Source organism: Acinonyx jubatus, chromosome C2, assembly GCF_027475565.1.
Source record: "Acinonyx jubatus isolate Ajub_Pintada_27869175 chromosome C2, VMU_Ajub_asm_v1.0, whole genome shotgun sequence".
NCBI lineage: Eukaryota > Metazoa > Chordata > Mammalia > Carnivora > Felidae > Acinonyx > Acinonyx jubatus.
In genome coordinates this window covers 80686375-80701876 of record NC_069384.1, presented here as the reverse complement: position 1 = coordinate 80701876, position 15502 = coordinate 80686375, and the positions used below count along the sequence as shown (strand labels likewise).

Sequence of the window (15502 nt, the reverse complement as noted above, 5' to 3'; positions counted from 1 at the left end):
ACATCAGACCAAGGAGATTGGACAGAAACCAATAGCATCTTTGGAAAACCAGAGCTTGTCAAACGCTGCTGATGGCTCACCTCTCTGGATGGGCAAGTGACCTCAACTTCATTCGGAGAATCCTGAGCTTATACTTCGGGCCTATTGTAGACCCTGTAGAGAACACCAAGGAAATGGCTGCAACTTTATCCAAGTCTTGATTAAATCTTGCAAGCAGACTCACTTGGTGGTATTTCTGAAAAGTTGCAGGTTCACTGGAGAGAAGAAATGAAGTAAGTGGATATAGATTGCTAACGAAAGAAAACAGTTTCAAAAGCTACAAATCACTCATAAGCAGGTAGTCCCTTGACCCCACAGTCTGCTGGATTTCAGAGGATTGCATAAGTGAGGCTGCTGGCCCCAGGAATGATGAAATATTATGGCATAAGAGAGGCATGCTCTGCCTACTATATACCGGATAGCATCCTCATTTCTTGACACATGTCTCCATTCCCCTGAAAAATTCTTCAAGATGACTATTATCTTCATTTTACAGACAAGGAAACAGATGCTTGCAGAGCTTAAACTCACCCAGGTCACAATGCTTCTCAGAATCAGTGCAGGGATTCAAACTCAGTTCAGAGTTCAAAGTTACAATCTTTCCATTAAACTGCATTGCTAGATGCATATGTATATGTTTAGCCCAACTAGATACTAATTTAGAAGTTGTGCTTAAGCAAATATTTTTTTCAGTCATGCCTCTCAAATAAAATAGCTAAATCCTAAGTTCCAATACTTTTTCCTATGTATGTGATGCTTCCTACAGTTGGAATCTCAAATTGAGCCTACGGAATATCCACTGGGGAGGTTCACTGGGTCAGTGTCCCTCTAGGGATCTGGGGAAGTAGACCATGGCGAGCCCCCTGGCTCAGAAATGGGAGACTTGCTCTAGAAATGAATCATCAGTTTGGAGGTGGGGATTAGGGTGAGGGGGTGTGTGTCACCCCAGCCTCACTAGAATCATGTGTTGAGTCCTGGGAGGAGCAAAAGTGCCACAAGTAAAACTAATCCAAAAGGTACCCAGATTTTAGTTTCTAAATACCATCCTCGCTAAAAGGAATGGGTAGGAGGCTTCCGGGAGAAATGGTTGATTCCAGGGCTAGGTCAGGGAAAGTGCAAAGTGATCCTGCAACAAGCCGTATGCCAGAAAGTAAGGAATGCTCACAGAATGGTGGAAATGTTCAAAAGAATACAGAATCACTTCACGTGAATTAGGATGGCGAAGAAGTGTTGATGAGGATATGGAGAAATTGGAACCCTTGTGCACTGTTGCTAGGAATATAAAATGGTACGACCACAATGGCAAATGGTATGGGGTCTCTTCAAAGAATTAAAAATAGAATTACCATATGATCCAGCAATTCTACTTCCGGGTATGTGCCCCAAAGAAACAAAAGCAAGGTCTCCAAGAGATATTTGCACACCCATGTTCATAGCAACGTCGTTCATAAGAGCCAAGAGGTAGAAGCAACCCAAATGTCCATCAGTGGATAATGGATTATCAACATGTGATACATACAATGAATATTATTCAGCCTTTAAAATGAAGGAAATTCTGTCACATGCTACAACATGGATAAACCTTGAGGACATTCCGCTAAATGAAATAAGCCAATCACAAAAGGATATATATTGTTTGACTCCATTTATATAAGGTGTCTAAAGTAATCAAATTCATAGAAACAGAAAGTAGAATGGTAGTTATCAGAGGCTGGAGGGAGAGAGAAAAGGGAGTTGTTGTTCAGTGGGTATAGAATTTCAGTTTGCAAGGTGAAAAGTTCTGGAGATTTATTTCACAATAATGTGAATATTCTTAACACTACTGAACTGTATACTTATAAATGATTAAGATGATAAATTTTACATTATATGGTTTCATCACAATAAAAAATGCATTTTAAAAAAAGGGTGCAGACCCAGTTTGAAGAGCTTCTAATGGCCAGATTTGAGACAATTTAAATATCAAAATAAATAAGTAATGGTAGTAACTAATTATAAGTCTCCATTAATAAAATAAAAATCCAGGGCGCCTGGATGGCTCAGTCAGTTAAGTGTCCAACTTCGGCTCAGGTCATGATCTCATGGTTCGTGACTTCAAGCCTGGCGTTGGGCTCTCTGCTGTCAGCACAGAGCCACTTCAGAACTCTGTCTCCCTCTCTCTCTCCCATTCTCTCAAAAATAAATAAACATTTAAAATAAAATAAAAATCCACGAGTCCATATTGATATAACCAAATAAATGAATAAATAAATGGGAGGAAAAGAAAGCTTTTCCTAAATGATGAATTTGAAAAATCACCATTCAACCATCATAGTAACAATCCAACCACAAAACATCAAAACTGTTGGGTAAAAGTTTCAGGAATAATGGGACATTTTAGCAATAATGGGTCTCAAAGTACCTCCCTGCAACATACTTACTAATACCAGGGAAAAACAGTAACTTCATAGTGGAGAAACTGGGGGGAAAAAACACCATAATAAACTGATCAAGTTAATGAAATGAACCAAAGTGTGGGCCTCCTAATAGGACACACGGAGCCAAACATAACGTCACTTCTATGCAGTTTTTGCCAGAGATGCATGATCTGAATGTCGTCATGAGGAAGCATCAGACAAACCCAAATGGAAGACATTCTGAAAATAACTGACCTGTAAAGTCAGGAAAGTCGAGGAAAGATGGAAGAACTATTCCTATGTGAAGACTAAAGAGTCAGGATAACCAACCTCAGTCAGTGATCCTGAATTGGATCCCTCTCCAGGAGCAGCTGTGGAACCACAAGAGTGCAGAGACTCAGGAGGGGGTGATGGCACCCTGCAGATGGCAAAACCCCGTGGGGGTAGATGGAAGGCAGGAGAGAGAAAAGACCTCTTGGAGCTGGTGAAGCTTGTCTCTGAGTACAGGTAGGACCCCCTCTTCCACCTGGAGGGATGTCCAGAAATACACAGGGAGGCACAAACCAAGGTATTGAGTTCATATAAGAATAAAGGGAACAAGAGCCAGCGAACTATGGGTTATGACCTATAATAGGAGCCAGATGTTTGTTTCTGGTAGTAGGTACACTAAACACCCTGGAAACTCCTAATGGTGGATACAATTAAAGCAAAAACAAAACTAAAACCCTTTTGAATCACACTGAGCTAAGAGGAAAGTAAAGAATACTGAGGAACCTTAAAAATATGTGAAGGCAGAAATACTGAAATCCACTTTTGTTGGCCTTTTTTCAAAGTTAGTAATGAGTTTTCTTTTTCAGTGCAGTGCAATCAGACATGAAACAAAGCCAGTCATGGAGGGGAGTTGAATAGGAGACTCTCTGGGGAGGGGTGAACTAAAAATGATTTCAAAGTAAAACTTCCTACCACCTAAGGGGACAGAAACAATCCCTATCAAAAATCCCAGCTGCCTTTTTTTCTTTTTTCTTTTTTTGCAGAAATTGTCAAACTAATTTTAAAATGCATATGGAAATTCAAGAGACCCAGAATAGTCAAAACAACTTTGAAAAAGACCCAACTTAGGGGATTCACACTTCCTGATTTCAAAATTTGTTAGAAAGCCACAGTAATGCTATAAGCTACATGACAATGTGTACTTGCATAAGGATAGATGTACAGATCAATGGAATAGAATTGAGAGTCTGGAAAGAAGCCCTTTCATTCACTGTCACCTGACTTAGGCAAGGATGTCAAGACATTCACAGAAAAAGAATAGTTTTTTCAATAAATAGTGCTGTGACAACTGGATATCCAAAGGCAAAAGAATGAAGTAGGACATCCTACATCATTCTATATGCAAAAGTGAACTCAAAATGGATCAAAGACCTAAGTGAGACCTAAAACTATCAAGGATTTGTGTCCAGAGTACATAAAAAATTCTTGCAAATCAACAATAAAAAGATAACTCAATTTTAAAGTGAGTGAGGGGCCCCTGGGTGGCTCAGTCATTAAACATCTGACTTCGGCTCAGGTCACGATCTCATGGTTTGTGAGCTCGAGCCCTGCTTCGGATGAGCCCCACTTCTCTCTCTCCCCCTCCTGGGATTCTATCTCTCTCTCTGTCTCTTGCTCACTTGTGCCCCCTCTCTCTCTCTCTCAAAAACTATAAAAATAAAAATAAAATAATAAATGCCTGTTTTTAAAAATAAAAATAAAGTGACTAAGGCACACACACAAAAAAACCTATACCCGGATGTTTATAGCAGCTTTATTCAGAATTATGAAATAGCCAAAATGTCCTTCATCAGGAAAATGGATAAACTGTAGTACATTCAGACAGTGGAATATTATTCAGTGCTAAAAGGAAATGAACTAGCAAGCTATGAAACAAAATGAAGAAAACTTAAATTCTATTACTAAGTGAAAGAAGCCACTCTAAAGATTACATACTGTATGACTCCAATTACATGACATTTTGGAAAAGGCAAAACTATGGAGACAGTAAAAAGACCATTCCCTGCCAAAGGTTAGGGAAGAGAAGGATATTATAGGCAGAACACAGAGGATTTTTAGGGCAGTGAAACAACTCCATGACCCTATAATGGTTGATATATGTTCTTACACGTTTGTCAAAACCCATAGAATGTACACCACCACCAGTGAACCCTAATGTAGGCTATGGACTTTGGGTAATGATGCGTCAATGTAGATGCTTCAGCTGTAACTGTGTATGCCACCCTATTATCAGGTTTTGATAGTGGGGAGGCTGTGTGTATGTGGGCGAGAGGGTATATGGGAAATCTCTGCACTTCCTGTTTAATTTTGCTGTGAATCTAAAACTGCTCTAAAAAATGAAGTCTATTTAAAAGGGAAAAAAATGAGGGCACTCGGTAGCTTAGTCGGTTGGGCATCCAACTTCGGCTCAGGTTGTGATCTCCTAGTTCACAGTTTATCGTTTGTAAGTTCGAGCCCCGAATCGGTCTCCCTCAGGGGAGCCCACTTTGGACCTTCTGTTCCCCTCTCTCTGTGCCCTTCCCCCCACCTCTCAAAAATAAATAAAAGGGGAAAAAATGAATAAAGGACCTGAATAGACATTTCCCAAAAAAATATCTAGAAATGGCCAGTAAGCACATGAAAGGCTCAATGTTATTAATCATTAGGGAATTGCGAATCCAAATCATGAGATATACCATAATGCCCACTAGAATGGCTACAATAAAGAAGATGGATATGTCTGTGATAAAGACACAAAATGTGACATATACCTACAAAATATTACTCTGCCTTTAAAAAACAAGAGAAATCCTGTCACAAGCTATAACATGGATGACCCTTGAAGATACTATGTTAGGTAAAATAAGCCAATCACAAAAAGATAAATATTGTAGGATTCCACTTATATGAGGTATCTAAAGTAGTCAAATTCATAGGGACACTAGAATGGTAGTTGCTAGGGGGAGAGGGAAATGGGGGAGTTGTTATTTAATGGGTATAGAGTTTGAGTTTTGCAAGATGAAGAAGTTCTAGAAGTGTTTCACAACAATGTGAATATACTTTACACTACTAAATTGTACACTCAAAAAATGATTAAGATGGTAAATTTGATGTTGCATTTTTCAATCACAATTAAAAAGAAAAAAATTTAAAGACAGATAATAACAGTGTTGGCGAGGATGTGGAGAAATTGAAACTCTTACACATGGCTGGTGGGAATGTAAAATGGTGTAGCTGCTTTGGCATTTCCTACAAATGTGAAATGGAGTTATCATATGACCCAGCAATTCCACTCCTAGGTATATACCCGAGAGAAATGAAAATGTATGTCTATGTGGAAATGGAGACACATTTTCATAGCAACATTATTCATAATAGCCTCCAAAGTGGAAATAACCCGAATGTCCATCAACTGACAAAAGAATAAATAAAATGTGGTATGTGTGAGCAGAATGGCACAGTGGGAGTGAGCTGGGCTCATAACCCAGAGGTCATTGGATTGAAATAAAATGGGACATATCCATACCATGGAATATTATTTGACCATAAAAAAAATGAAGTATTGCTATAGCATCCTGAAAACATTAAGCAAAAAAAGTCAGACACAAAAAGACCACATATTATATTATTCCATTTATATGACATTCCCAGAATAGGTAAATCTATAGAGACAGAAAGCAGATTAGTGGTTGACAGGGGATGGGGAGGAAGGAGGAATGAGGAATTACTAACAGGTATAGGGTTTCTTTTTGAATTGATAAAAATGTTCCGGAGGGGCGCCTGGGTGGCTTAGTTGGTTAAGCATCAGACTCTTGATTTCAGCTCAGGTCATGATCTTGTGGTTTGTAAGCAGTGTGGAGCCTGCTTATAATTCTCTCTTCCTCTCTCTCTACCCCTCCCCTGCTTATGCTCTCTCTCTCTCTCTCTCAAAATAAATACATAAACTTTAAAAAAATGTTCTGGAATTAGATGGTAATGACATTTGCACATTTTGTTAATATCCTCAAAACCACTGAAATGTAAACTTTAAAACTGTGAGTTTGATGGTGTGTGAATTATATCTCAATTTAAAAAAAAAGGTTAAAAAGTAAAAAAGAAATACATCCAAAACATGGATACAGGGAGAGTCACCAGGAAGGTAATATTCTTGAATGTGACTATATTTGTACCCATAGTCTGGTAAGCCCAAATAAACTTAGGGCACATACTCTGATATTATTTTCCTTTTCTTAAATTGTAAAAATACTAAACACTAAATCTAATAGTTTACCTTGCAAAAAATAGAAGGGTAGAGATAATCTCACCACGTAATAGAGTAACCATTTTCTTTTTTTCCATATATTCTCTGATTGGTGATGACTTTTCACAAGCATGACTAAAATAAGAACAACTGAACATGAATAAAATAGAGAGGTTAAGGTCTCTATCTTAATCGAGAAAAAAAACCCTCTACAGTTAGGAAGTCCTAGTTGGGAGAAATTCACTACATAAAATTAAAATTTCTAAGACATGTAGAGCCAATATGTAATCAGTTACTGGCATGAATAACCAAATTTTGTAGGTCACTACTTCTCATAGAACTGCACAATTTTCCTTGCTATTTCTTAGAGTCTCCAGATGAGGTCTCTGCCCAGCTTCCTTACTGAAGATCACAGCCCATAAACTACCTGACGCTGGTTGTTCAAGATGCTCCCCCTGGCCGTGCCCTGCCTGAAAATGTAGCACCACTGGGCTTGGGGACATTGGTGCTGAAAGGCATGTGATATTGGCCAATCACTTGGCCTCTCTAAGCCTGTGTTCTTATGTATATAATACAGATTATAATACCACCTCACAGGGTTTTAGTGTGAATTGCATTAGCCAGCATGTGTAATGTGTTTAGTTCAATAAAGAAAGGCTGTTGTTATTATCATCCAAGGATACGTTAAAAAAAAAAAAAAGTCACCTCCAGACCACCAGCACACTCCTTCTCTATTCATCTACATGGTGAACCTATAGGCAATTGCCAGTTTCAGATGACATTCTAGTTGGTCTATGAGTGAAGCCAACAGACAACCCAAGTGCCTAGTAGATAACAGGACCCCCAAAAAATGTTTCCTGAGTAAATGAATAAAATGAACCTCAAATTTCTTTGAATTATTTCCCCCCTTCTTCCTGATTATAAAATTAATTGATGAAAATGATTAACTATTTTTAAACTCTATATATACAATATCATATAAAATTGAAAAGTAAAGAGAAGCTGAATAAAGCACTCATATTCCTACCACCCAAAGGCCAGCTAACATGTTAGGCATATTTCTTTTTCATTTTTTTTACATTGTTGAACTAATTTTGTACTTTATAAAATTTAATATCCTGGATTTTTCATTTAGCACATTATAAGCATTTCATTCAATATGTTGCAAAAATTAACCTATGAATAGTATTTTATTATATAGGAATATTTAAGTAACCATTTTCCCATTGTTAGATTTTTAGTGTGTTTCCAATTTTTTATTATTGCACATCACATTTTCTGAGTTTGAGAAATATACATTTACATGTTTATATATATGTATATTATGAGCGCATAAAACGATTGAAATATGTGTGTGGGGGTGAGTGCCTTTAGGTGTGGGATTGTTGGGCTGGGGCAAGTATTTGCACTTTTATGTTATATATTTCTTTACTGTATAAATCCTTCACAGCAAGCAAGGATGACTTTGGTAATTAAATGTTTAAACAAAGGAAGGAGGAGAGGAAGGAAGGGAAGGAGAGAGGAGGGAGGGAGAGGGAGAGAGGTGGGAAGGAAGAAAGAAAGGAAGGAAGGAAAGAAAGTAAATCCCTGTACCAATTCCATTTGTACAGAGCCTAGAAGATCAAGAACCATGAGAAGCAACTAAGAAAAATGCCCCCTTATGTTTTTGTAGAACAAAGATAAGTACAGACCTATAAGTAAGAAAGTAGATATATTTGGGATTTAATTTCTCCAGTCAAAAAAGGAAATAGCAAACTGTGAACTACCCCAGCCCAACTTACTGATTGATTTTGGATTCTGTGGTGTTTCCAGCTCTGTCTGTCAATCTGATTGTAATGGATCCTCTTCTTATGTTCTTGTTCCAAGTTATAATGTCCACAAAGTAATGATATACTGCAAAACAGGGAGAGAGCAGAGTAAGAGAGAGAGACTCTCAACTGCTCTCCTGATAGGTCAATTCCTAAAAACCCAACCTCCTTCATAACTTGAGTTTCTTGTTCTCTTCCTCTCTAGTTTCTCTGCAAAGATCTGGGCAGAATTTTCTAAAATTCCTTTCCATTCTTTTTGGTAAAGATGGCCTGCATGATGGCAGAATCCAGTGGTCTCCAGTTGTCATGTTTGGGCATCACAGTTGGATTGGTATTCCACCTTATTCACTGAGGTATCATGGCCTACTGCTGAGTATGATTGGTTCACTGCATTCCCTGCCTTTTAAAATAAACCAGGCAGGTGGCCATGTAGAGACCCTCCATGGCTGACAAGGTTGTCTGCAATCTGGGCCATGTCCACCAGCCGCCATCATCTCTTCCCCAGTCATGCCACACCATGTGTGTCGCCTGCACTGCCAGGCTGCCTCTTGCTCCTGGGCCTTCTCCCCACTCGAACACTCTTACTTTGCCCCCTTTGCCAACTCATCCTTCAGGTTTTGGCTTAGTCACTTCCTCCAGGAGACCTTCACTGACCCTTAGACTAAGTCAGGTTTGCCTCTTTGAGTTCTTCTCATGCTCTGGTGTTCTCCCATCATTAGCACACTTACCTGTATTTACGAAATACATGAAAAAAATGATAATCAAAAAAGTGGTAAATATATGGGTACATGTATACAAATATTGCCTGAGAAATATAGAAGGGGAAGGAGGCTCAGGAGATGTTGGTCCCACAAAGGAATAAGATCCACCCTGGAGTTGCCATTTCATGGCCCACTATTACTCAGGCACTTGCCTCACTTGGACCAGGCAGACAGCAATCCCTGGGCTCCAAAGGAGGAAGGAACCCCACTGATCTGCACCCTCTTTTATAAGAGTTGCTCCTAAGAAAAGTGAAAAGGGGGACAAGATTGTAAGACATCCATCTGCCCAAGAAAATTCCTACTTCCCAGGGCATCTCATCATCTGCTGCCCCACTTAGCCCCCATCTGGAATACCCAAGCTCTCAATGTCTGTAGAAGGTCATCATGGTTGCTTTGGAGCTGAAACTGACCTACAGATGTAGCTGACACCTGATTTTACCTAGCTGAAATGTCATGTCTTTTGGGGGGCAAGCAAATTTTCTGGAAGATCTTAGTGAGTAAAATGGCCATCTAAGGGGTGCATGGCTGGCTCAGTCAGTAGAGCATGCCACTCTTGGTCCCAGGGTCATGAGTTCAAGCCCTGTGTGTGGCATAGAGTATACTTTAAAAAAATTTTTTTAATTAAAAAAGTAAAAAGAATAGCCATCCAATGAAGCTAATAATTATGATTTGTTGAGATTTAATCCTTAACCCAGAAGATAGGCATTATTACCTAGCGGGACAATGAGACTCAAAGAGTTTAAATGACTTCACCAAGGTCACACAGCTATTATGTGATAGAGTCAGGATTCAACCGAAGTCTTCCCAGTTCCAAAATCCACACTTTAACATGCCCTTCATTTGCCAAAGGTAGCCAGGAAGCTGAGACTCAGCCGTTTTTTAAAAAGAAGGGGTTTGGGGGTTGCCTGGGTGGTTCAGTCAGTTGAGTGTCTGACTCTTGGTTTTGGTTCAGGTCATGATCTCATGGTTTCGTGGCTTCAAGCCCCACATCAGGCTGGCAGCACGGAGCCTGTTTGGGATTCTCTCTCTTCCTCCCTCTTGGCCCCTCCCCCACTTACACTGTCTCTGTCTCTCTCAAAATAAATAAACTTTAAAAAAAGGGGGGGGGTTGGACAAAAGCAAACAACCACATCCACCACTCACTGCAGAATGGTTTCTCCTCGGCTGTGTCAAAGAACGCTTTAGTCATAGGAGGCTCTTTCTGCTTTAAATACTCTTTCCAATTATCAGCATAATAGCCTGTAAAGCAAGTTGGAAAAATGTGACATTAGCATGTATTCTATAAATGTAAAAGCAGCTGGGGAGGTAGTGAGAGCAGTGAGTTTGAGCCCCCACACCACCAAGACAATCTCCCTCGTACCCACCCCTGTGGGGGTGGACCTGCAGGGCCACCAGGGCTTGCCTCCCCTGCATCCATCATATCTTGCTCGCTGCCCTGTCCCTCAGAGCTGGGACTGGCAACATGACGCTACAGTGTCTCCTCCTGCCTTTCCCTGACATTACATCACCCTAGTTCTCAGTAGCATGCTGGTTCTCTCACACACTGGGTAGGCTAAGAATAGCGCTGACATTTTTCAGTAATACATTCATTTTATAGTTTAAAGCAGTTTCAGGTTTATACCTAAAATAGCACCACTCTTGCAAAGCATTGTGCTTTCCTGAAGAACTACAATTAGGCCCCTAAATCCCACAGAACATGAGCTTGCTAAATGACTATGTCAACCAGCAGGGGACTCTTCTTCACTTCTGTGCCTGCAGGAATGAAGCTGAGTCACATCAGTGAGGTGTCTCTCTCTCTCTCTTCTGTCCCCACCCCTGGAGAATGGACTTTGCATGCTGACTAATTGATCTGGAATGGAAACATTGGTAATTTTTAAAAGCTCCCTAGAGCTTTCCATTTAATTTATGCACAACCAAGGTTGAGAACCCCTTGTCTGTAGCATGCTCTAATGTTAACTTGGATTTTTCCTTAGAACAATCAGAAAATTTTCATCATCATCCCGTTTCTAATCCTCACCATCTGGAATATTTCTACCAACCCTTAGCAAATACCCAAGCAGCCTCCGCAGTATCTGTTACCCCGCCCTGAATGTGCACATAGAAACCAGGGTGCGGCGTGAGGGCATCTACAGACAAGACTTGTTGGAAGGGATCATTCTGCAAGGCTCATTTGACAGGAGAGTCAGAGCTCACTGTGACCTTCCCCCAGCAGAGAGGTTGTGTGCGTGAAGAGGTTGTTTCTGTCCCCATGGGAGCAGGCTATATAAGGTGACTTTGCCCTGGGTGGGCTTGGAAACTCTTTGGAACCTTCTTTTTTATGCTAGAGTGTCCAGGGAGGTTGTACTGCCCTCTAGCTGAAATTGTATATAAATGGCTTTTCTAACACAGTTTCTGATTAGGACATTCAAGAGTATTTCACAGAACAAATTAGCTAGAAAAAGCTAAGTAAATTCTTTTTTAAGCACACAATTTTCAGGCCCATTTTTAGATAGTAAAGTGGTGCTCGGATTCTACCCAAAATGAACTATTTGTTAATCAGAGGGTAAAATTGCTTGTTGGACTTACCTAGCAGGGGACAGGACTCCTTTTGTGGCATGCCACAGTTGACACATTTGCCATTCCTATAATCCCGGTAGGAGTCACAGGGATATGCAGTGATAGCACAGTTCTCTCTCAGAGAAGAAAGGTACAGGTACACGGACCTCTGATGGTCACACTTAAAATATTGCAATCCTTTATCATAAAGGGAACAATGAAAGAGTAGAGCAGTCGTAGCATTTAACAATAATACATCACACATTATAGGCACACACAGTTCACCATCTGTCTGCTATAGGCCAACCACTGTGCTAACAGCTTCCATTTAACCCTTACAAAAACCTATAGATCAGCATTCATACTGGCACGTGGCAGGATAAAAGAAGATAGGCATGATCATCCCCATTTTACCTAGTAGCACATTGAGACTCAGCTTAAATGACTTGACCAAGGTCACACGACTATTATGTGGTTGAATCAGGATTCAACCTATGTCCTTCCTTTGTCAGTGAAAAGGACAAGAAAGATTCAATGGTAGTCAGAGTTTCCCCAGAGATTTTCAGCAGAGCACATTTAAACTAGTAAAGACATCAGAGAAAGGGGCCATTGAGGAGTAATTGTTAGAGGAAGATCCCCAAGGAGGGCAGGCACAGGAGACAGCTTTGAAAAAGGATGGGGGATGCCTCCACCTTGGGGGCAGAAGGAAACAAAAATGTAAAGACTGACCTTGTAAACTAAAATGAGGATACATAGAATGGCTCCCTCAGGTGAGATCTTTAATCTAGGTAAAAAGGCAAATCTAGATCACCTCTAAGAGGTGAGGGTTTATAGGTGGGGAGATTTTCAGAATAGAAGCATGAGGAGTGATTGTAGGGAGTTGGCAAGAGATAAACATGAGGATTCTGTGACGTTATTGAGGGCCATGGAGAAGTAACCAAGTTTTCCTGGACCTTGTACTCAATTAACCAGGCTCCGTGACAGCTCCGGAATGTTCTCAAGCCAAGGTGGTGGCTGACATGACAGAGACCTAAGGGGGTCTCTAATGGGATTACATTCATGAGAGAAGCCCAGTGGAAGGGGCTCTGTTTCTGCTACAGAGTGAAGGGTGGAATGAGAGGGACTGAACAATAGGAGGTGGCACCAGAAGCCATGAATGGGCAAGAAGAGGCAAGAGGCAAGCTCTAGTTAATTCCTGGTGGGTGCCAGGTGATGCAGTGGTGAGACAGGAGGCCAGCAAGGCATGGAGATGGCGTCAGGAGAGTTGGACATGATGAAGCAATGCAGCACACAAAACTGAAAGGTGGTTGGAAGGTTGATGGGTCAGATGATGAAGGGGAACTGGGTCCCAAAGATGGGTAATCAGAGGAGGTGAGGATCTGAGTAGGAAACAGTGAACCAAATAAGAAAGGAGTTATGATTGTGAGCTAGTGGTTTGGAGAGGCACTGTTGCTTGAGTAAGAACAATGTTTCTTCTTTCCCCACAGTCCACTTATGTATGCCCATAGAGGAGCTCAGTGAAGGACAGAAATAAACTAGGGCAAGAGAGGAGAAACATGGGTTGGCATGGGACCAAGCCAGACAGGAACAAATCTGACAAGTCAATATTTACTTATTGTTCCTGGAACTTTCACTTGCCAAAACAATGATGTTGATAACAATACAGAGAATGGCCTTTATAAGCAAATCACATTATCTTGGCTCCTCAGAAGTATTTACCCTACATCCTACAGGACAGGATTTGAACACACACCATTTATGGTGAAATATGGTTGACCCTACTTATGCCATTTCATCTGGATCATTTTCAAACACCATGTCCCCATGGGGCCATATACAGCTACCGTTTTGTAACAAGATTACCTTTTTCTAGAATCATATCCATGATTGTTTAACTTTCTCTGGCAATGATGAAATACAGATTAAGAGCACCTAGGGATGGGTTTTTTATCGGAATAAAATACTACTATTACTTTTATGTTGCCATCTACTGTTTTTTTTTTTTTGCTTTGTGAAGTTTTTCTTATTATAAAATAATACATGCTGATTTAGAAAATACAAAATAATGGGAAATAATGATGCAAAAATCACCCAGAAGTCCAATATCCACAGTTCACCCCTAATAATTATTTGCAGCATTTATGCTTGGTCTTTTTTTCTATACTTACACATGTACAAATACACATTTAAAAAACAAATTGGGATGATACTGTATAGTTTTGTGTCATTTTCACTTAACATCCCATTGTAAGCATTTTCATTAATCTGAAAATATGACTTTTTGGCAATTATATTCCTTTGTGTGGGCATATCATAGTTATTTAACAATTTTCCATGTTGGATATTTAGATTATTTCTTAAAATGTAGCTACTATAAATAATACTATGTCAGATATTTTTGCACTTTGATTTTTGTTTACATTTTCCATTATTTCTCTAGGAGAGATTTCCAGATATGGAATTTCTAGGTCAAGGACACACCTTTTCATGAGAGAGCAATAATTCATAATAGCTCTTAATCATATGGTTATGGTTACTTATTTTTTAAATTTATTTTTTAAATGAAGCATAATTGGGGCACCTGGGTGGCTCAGTCGGCTAAGCGTCCGACTTCAGCTCAGGTCATGATCTCACAGTCCGTGAGTTCGAGCCCCGTGTCGGGCTCTGTGCTGACAGCTCAGAGCCTGGAGCCTGCTTCCGATTCTGTGTCTCCCTCTCTCTCTGACCCTCCCCCGTTCATGCTCTGTCTCTCTCTGTCTCAAAAAAAATGAATAAAAAACATTAAAAGAAATTTTTTAAGTGAAGCATAATTAACATACGCTGTTATATTAGTTTCAGATGTACAATATAATGGTTCAGCAATTCTGTACGTTATTCAGTGCTCATCATGGTAAATGTACTCCTAATTTCCTTCACCCATTTCACCCATCTCCCCTATGTCTTTCTCTGACTAATTTCACTTAGCATAATAGCCTGTGGATTCATCCATGTTGTGGCAAATGATTTGATTGATTCCCTTTTATAGCTGAGCAATATTCCATTGTGTAAATATACCACATCTTCTTTATCCATTCATCTATCGATGGATACTTGGGTTGCTTCCGTATCTTCGTTATTGCCAATAATGCTGCAATGTTTTGTTTTTTTTTAAGTAGTATATTTGAGTAATAATTTTTCATTTTTCATTTATATTTATACTATCTCTATCTTCTCAGATGATTTGTTTTCTATTAAAAACTATTGCCCATAGAATAATATCAGATTTTTGAAATATGCCTTTTTAAAAACCACTATTATACAATATATAAAGTATTTGCCCTTACCTCCCAATATTGTTTTGGGGCAACCAGGTTGATCCAATCCTCCATTTGGGTAGAAGTCTATGTTTCCTAATGGCTCCTTGTAGCCCAGTGCTAAAGGAAAATATATTATGGTTTTATTTTTGAACTTTTCACATCATGTAGCTCATTTGCCTGAAGGATATAGGCAGGCACTTGTGTTGTTGTTGTTCTACATATTTAAATATTTTGCTCAAAGCTACCCAGCTAGTTAGTTAGGAAGCAGGGATTTCCAACTAGGAGATTATAAAGACAGTAGGGGAACCTATTTCCAATATTTTTCAAGATGTAAGGGAGTTTTGGTCAGTCATTCACAGCAAGTCTGATAAAACTGTATGCTTCTTCTTTATATTTG

General features: G+C 39.7%; 1 protein-coding gene and 1 long non-coding RNA gene across 4 annotated transcripts in view; one reads left to right on the top strand and one right to left on the bottom strand.

Annotated features, from left to right (window-relative positions):
* Positions 1–15502, top strand: part of LOC113599859 (uncharacterized) — a 58939-nt gene that overhangs the window by 9605 nt on the left and 33832 nt on the right. The window lies entirely within an intron of this gene.
* LIPH (lipase H) overlaps positions 1–15502 on the bottom strand; it is a 43786-nt gene that overhangs the window by 2522 nt on the left and 25762 nt on the right. For 2 of the 3 annotated variants that reach the window (XM_027061263.2, XM_053221124.1), the window contains 5 exons: positions 15133–15222; positions 11840–12007; positions 10418–10513; positions 8487–8598; positions 81–254 (listed from right to left, as the gene is read on the bottom strand). In XM_027061263.2, the coding sequence (XP_026917064.1) occupies positions 81–254; positions 8487–8598; positions 10418–10513; positions 11840–12007; positions 15133–15222 (640 nt within the window). Of the gene's footprint in view, positions 1–80; positions 255–8486; positions 9515–10417; positions 10514–11839; positions 12008–15132; positions 15223–15502 lie in introns of those variants that run through there. The other variant, XR_008297772.1, reaches the window with a different exon arrangement.